Source organism: Triticum urartu, chromosome 1A (assembly GCF_056163025.1).
Source record: "Triticum urartu cultivar PI428250 chromosome 1A, HENAU_Tu73, whole genome shotgun sequence".
NCBI classification, from domain to species: domain Eukaryota; kingdom Viridiplantae; phylum Streptophyta; class Magnoliopsida; order Poales; family Poaceae; genus Triticum; species Triticum urartu.
Genome location: NC_141873.1, coordinates 568,216,489 through 568,221,034, shown reverse-complemented (window position 1 = coordinate 568,221,034; position 4,546 = coordinate 568,216,489). Strand labels below are relative to the sequence as shown.

Below are 4,546 nucleotides of genomic sequence, written 5' to 3'. Positions count from 1 at the left end.
GTCGTAAACTGACTATAGCGACCTTTCTTCTGGAATGGTCGTAGACGTTTATGACCAAAATACGTCTACTGTGGCGTTTTGGTCACTAGCAACCTCCCCAGGCCACGTAGGCATCCAGCGTGGCAAGCTGATGTGGCACAAGATTCAGCCCAGTCCAATTCGGTTTTCTACATGGGCCTAGCCCAACAATTCGGCCTTTTTAATATTTATTTTTTCTGTAAGTTAAGCGGGCCAAGCCCATTTCAGCCTTTTATTTATTTTTGGGCCGGGGCCTTTTAACATTGTTTGGGCCATTATATTTTGGAGCTGGTCCCACTTGTCATCATCTCACACATTGGGCCCACTTGACAAAAATTTCAAAACTGCTCAAATTATTTTCATAAGTGGGTCCCATGAGTCAGGTTTCCATTCCACATGTTTTCAAATCACATACATAGTCAATATTTCAGACGGAACAGTACAAATATAGTTCACCAAATACAACTAAGTCGTACAAATATAGTTTACCAAATACAACTAAGTCTACCACAATCTGTACATAGTGTATTACAACCCAAATATGCCTACTATTACAATATTACAATATTTACAGTCTATACGACTCTTTGCTGAGTAGGGCTATACAGCTTCGAACTTCAAATTTCATAGACCTGGAGCTCCTGTAAAAGAGTGAACACATAGGCTACCAGCATTAGAGTTGCTATTATTCCTGGAGTAGATTTGCAAACCTCCAGGTTCAGTGTGCAGACTATTGAAAGAGATCTCATAGAAATGTAGATTTATGGGCCAAATATATGATAAATCAACATATTTAGCCAACTTCAATGACCTAGATGTTTGTGATGCATCTTCACAGAACCACAAGAACACTAGATATAATATAATATGATTCCAGGAGTATAATGCTAACCACAAGAGCATCAATCAGCAGCAGGTAAATAGCTAGCCAACTATCTACTAGACATCACCGACACTTGAACCATAACATATCCAGCATGGAAACAAAAAATGGGACAAGTACTAATTCTGGATAACATGTACAGGAAGTCATCCAATGGTTCCAGCCACATCCTAATAAACCAGCGGCACTCTAATACTACTAATTACCAGCAGCAAATAAAATAGCCAGATTAGGCACCAGTAGTTGATCATCGACACAACACTCGGCAAGGACTCAACCACAGCGCAAAAAGCATCGAAATCCTAACTAACCCATGAAACAGAGCATGATTGTATCATAGCAAAGGGAGGAGCTCACAATGGTGGTTTGTGTAGCCGATGTCGAACAGCCTCCGTTCGTCGCTTGCGAGCACCATGCACCTTGGTGCCTTGCATACAGCCTCCTTCGAGTCTACGAGAGAAAGAACAAGGTGAAGGTTAGTATGCATCTGTTTTGGGTCAAGCTAAGTCAAGGGCATAAGAGATTTTAGTCAACAAAAATTAACATGTGAACATCTTGCACAAACTATCATCATTTATAAAAAATACAAAACAAATATGCAAACAGTTGTACAATAGCCGAGTGCTCATACTTATATTACATTGCTTTAACTCAATTGCTAAGCTAGGAAACAAAAAATCCCACTCTCCATGACGTTATCTCATCGCTCAAGATTTGGGGGCAGCAAGGGTATGAGTAATGGATGCGCTACAGGAGAGAGCTGAGTGGGATTAGTACCTGGAGCTTGCAATTGATGGAGTCATGGTCGTCCTGCTGCTGTTGTATCCCCATGGAACCCTTGTGCTGCACAAGGACAGATGATTGATCAGCTGAAATTGAAATCAACGGTTGCTGCTGCACAAGAGCCTATAATTAAGCTCAACAATGAAAAAGACATGTTTGTTATGTCTTAGACAGAAAAGAAACATGTGATGTTCTTTTCGTCAAGATCAAGATAAACAAAATTAAGCAATGCAGGTAAACATCATCATCAGTGTATAATTGCCAATATAAACAAGCCATGTAGAAACGCCAAGTTACAGAAACTGCATCACAAATATGATTTGCCTCTGGTGTTTGCCATACAACAACAGTAGTAGTACAAAGATGTTGGATTACATGTGAATAGAGATATGACAATAGCAGATATACATAATTTGAGGGAACCACCAGAAGTAGATATGACAATAGTAGTAGTATAGATTATAGTAGTAAGCATGCAAGGAAACAAAACATGGGACTAATATTGATAGCAACAAAACAACCAGGATAACAATAAGCTACTACAGGTGCAGGTTTAGGAAGCAAGGAACAGAGTGAAACGGCGGTGAGTGTGGAGACTTTATTTTGCTGAACTTTTGGTTATCTTATACTTCTACAGGATGCAGGCAATGGGGTCGTCAGTCTATGGATTTTCTTCCAATTTGACCGTCTTCCCTAGGGATCAGAAAGATTTCGTTTCGAGGTTTTTCAATCTGCTGCACCAACTGTATCTATCTAATCAATAAGACAAGGTCGATGCTAAAAAAAGGCAGTTGAATCTTTTCCCAGAATTCCAAACTGGTGACTTTTGGCACAACGACTAAGCTCCATAGAACCAAGAGATGCTCAAGATCGATGCTAAAAAAATTGGAAGCATTAACCCTCTACAAGGTAATAATCCGCTATCGCAACTTCAGGTACACGCACTTTCAGCTAGACTAGTCAACAGTGGATTTTCAGCTCATGTTCCAAAATTCTACTAGTCGGCAAGGTCGTCATACGCTCATGCGCATGGTCAGCAGAAGACAAACATATCCTTGTTGGAAGAAATTAGCCTCCGCGCAGACGACATTCCGACGATCCGCTCCAGCTGCAACAGAAAACGTCGGCCCATGTTAACTTGTTTGCTAGGCGCTCGAATACAATCAAAACTGAATTTTAACAAAACAAGACAGAAGAAATCTAATGTACTACTATATATGAACCGGCTATCTGACTATCACACTCCAACATGCTTTTTTTACAACATGGTGTAGACTGTAACTTTGATGCGCCATGAACTTTGTGGCTGAAGTGTTGTACTTGGAACCAAACTTCTACAAGAGTATGAACGATGAATGTGCTCGACCAAGGTGATGTGTCTGACCTTGTTTTCCAGCAACTTTTTCCAGTTGTAGTTGATGTCCCCATTGATCTCCCACCCGAAATTCTTGGCGTCCTGCACCCGAAACTTTTTCCAGCAACATGGTGCAGACTGTAACTTTGATGCACCAGTATCACGCACCTAGATGCAGCGAGCACACACAGATAGATTCAGAGCATAATTGCAGCAACAAAAATGCAGAGAAGGAGGTAATTCAGGATTGTGCTTACGTTCCGCCGTGTCCTCCCAGCCAATCCGAGCTGATGGGGTGGAACGGGAGCTCGCAGATCGCAACCTGTTGGTACGAGGTCCATAGGCGCACTTAGAAACCCATGGTGGCCCTGAAGGTAGCAGTCCTCCGCCAGGACGACGGAGACCATTGGCGTGAGGTGCAAGATCCGCTCGCTGAGAGGACGCGCCGGCTGGAGAAGCCCCGTGGCCAGCGACCGAAGGCAGGCAGCCATGGCCACGCGCTGCGTAGCACCAACAGAAGGTTCGTCAAGCAGCGCCAAATCAAATCTAGAGAGAGGGGGGTCGAATCGGGGAGTTCCTACCTCGAGACGAAGGGGGGACCAATAGACTCCAGCTCCAGGTAGTCGATGACGGAGCACACGAACGCGTCGTCCACCCGCGCCACCGCGCGCTTGATCCGCTCCGCCACGAACCCCAGCGGCTGCGACAACACGTCCCCCACGCGCACCGTCACGAGGTCCCGCATGATGGCGTTGCCGAAGTAGTTGGCCGGCAGCTACGGGCGCAGGCGCTGCCGGATGTTGTCCCCTGCGGCGGGAGGGACGAGCGCGGCGGCCCTGCGGCGGAGGGCGCCGACTGAGGCCTCCGGGACGGGCAAAGGAAGAGCGGCGGACGTCCTCCGGGAGGCGAGGAGGAGCAGGTAGTGGCGCGTGGGCGCGGGCGGCGGGGTCGGATCTGAATTAGGGAGGGATGGGATCGGCGGGGTGGTGGCGGCGATGTGGGAGACGAGGGGAGAGGGAGCGCGTGAGGGAGAGGGAGCGCTAGGGTTCATGGGGTGAGAGGGTGAGGGAGTTTTCTTTTTTCTTTTTTTTGAGACAAAGAGGGGGAGGGGGTGAGGGAGAAAGGGCTGCCGTCGGATCCGAGAGCATCCGACGGCGTTTGAGCACGATCCGCGTGACATGTCCACGGACCAATCAGAACCCAGTACACGTTATGACCTTCTAAATTGGTCGCAATCGACTAAAAATAAGGTGTTAACCATATTTTTTCAAAAAAAGTGTTGAATCATAGAAACAGTTTTATGAAATGAGAAATTCAAAAAGAAACATTCTCATTGTGTCACCAAATGTGACATAGTTTTTAGGAAAACTAACAAACTTGGAATTGGAATAAGACAAATATCTTTTAAAAATTGTCATGAGAAATGAGTTTTTAGGGGGGGGGGTCATTTTCTACTTTTTCACATGAAAAATTAAAAGAAATCATCTCATATTGTGCACAAGGGTGCA

At 45.2% G+C, this 4,546-nt stretch overlaps 1 protein-coding gene across 2 annotated transcripts; it reads right to left on the bottom strand.

The window, feature by feature from the left end:
• Window positions 1-425: 425 nt before the first annotated feature.
• On the bottom strand, window positions 426-4,063 carry LOC125539438 (uncharacterized). 2 transcript variants are annotated; one of them, XM_087531987.1, is made up of 7 exons: window positions 3,620-4,061; window positions 3,296-3,538; window positions 3,069-3,206; window positions 2,704-2,792; window positions 1,679-1,744; window positions 1,259-1,351; window positions 426-659 (listed from the first exon to the last, which is right to left on the bottom strand). In XM_087531987.1, the coding sequence occupies exons 3-7, from the start codon at window positions 3,166-3,168 to the stop codon at window positions 636-638; spliced, it is 372 nt and encodes a 123-aa protein (XP_087388113.1). In that variant the 5' UTR covers window positions 3,169-3,206; window positions 3,296-3,538; window positions 3,620-4,061; the 3' UTR covers window positions 426-635. The 2 variants fall into 2 exon arrangements, 1 of the variants encoding a protein (XP_087388113.1); XR_015609735.1 differs by lacking the exon at window positions 426-659 and having other exon boundaries at window positions 668-1,351; window positions 3,620-4,063.
• Window positions 4,064-4,546: the final 483 nt, after the last annotated feature.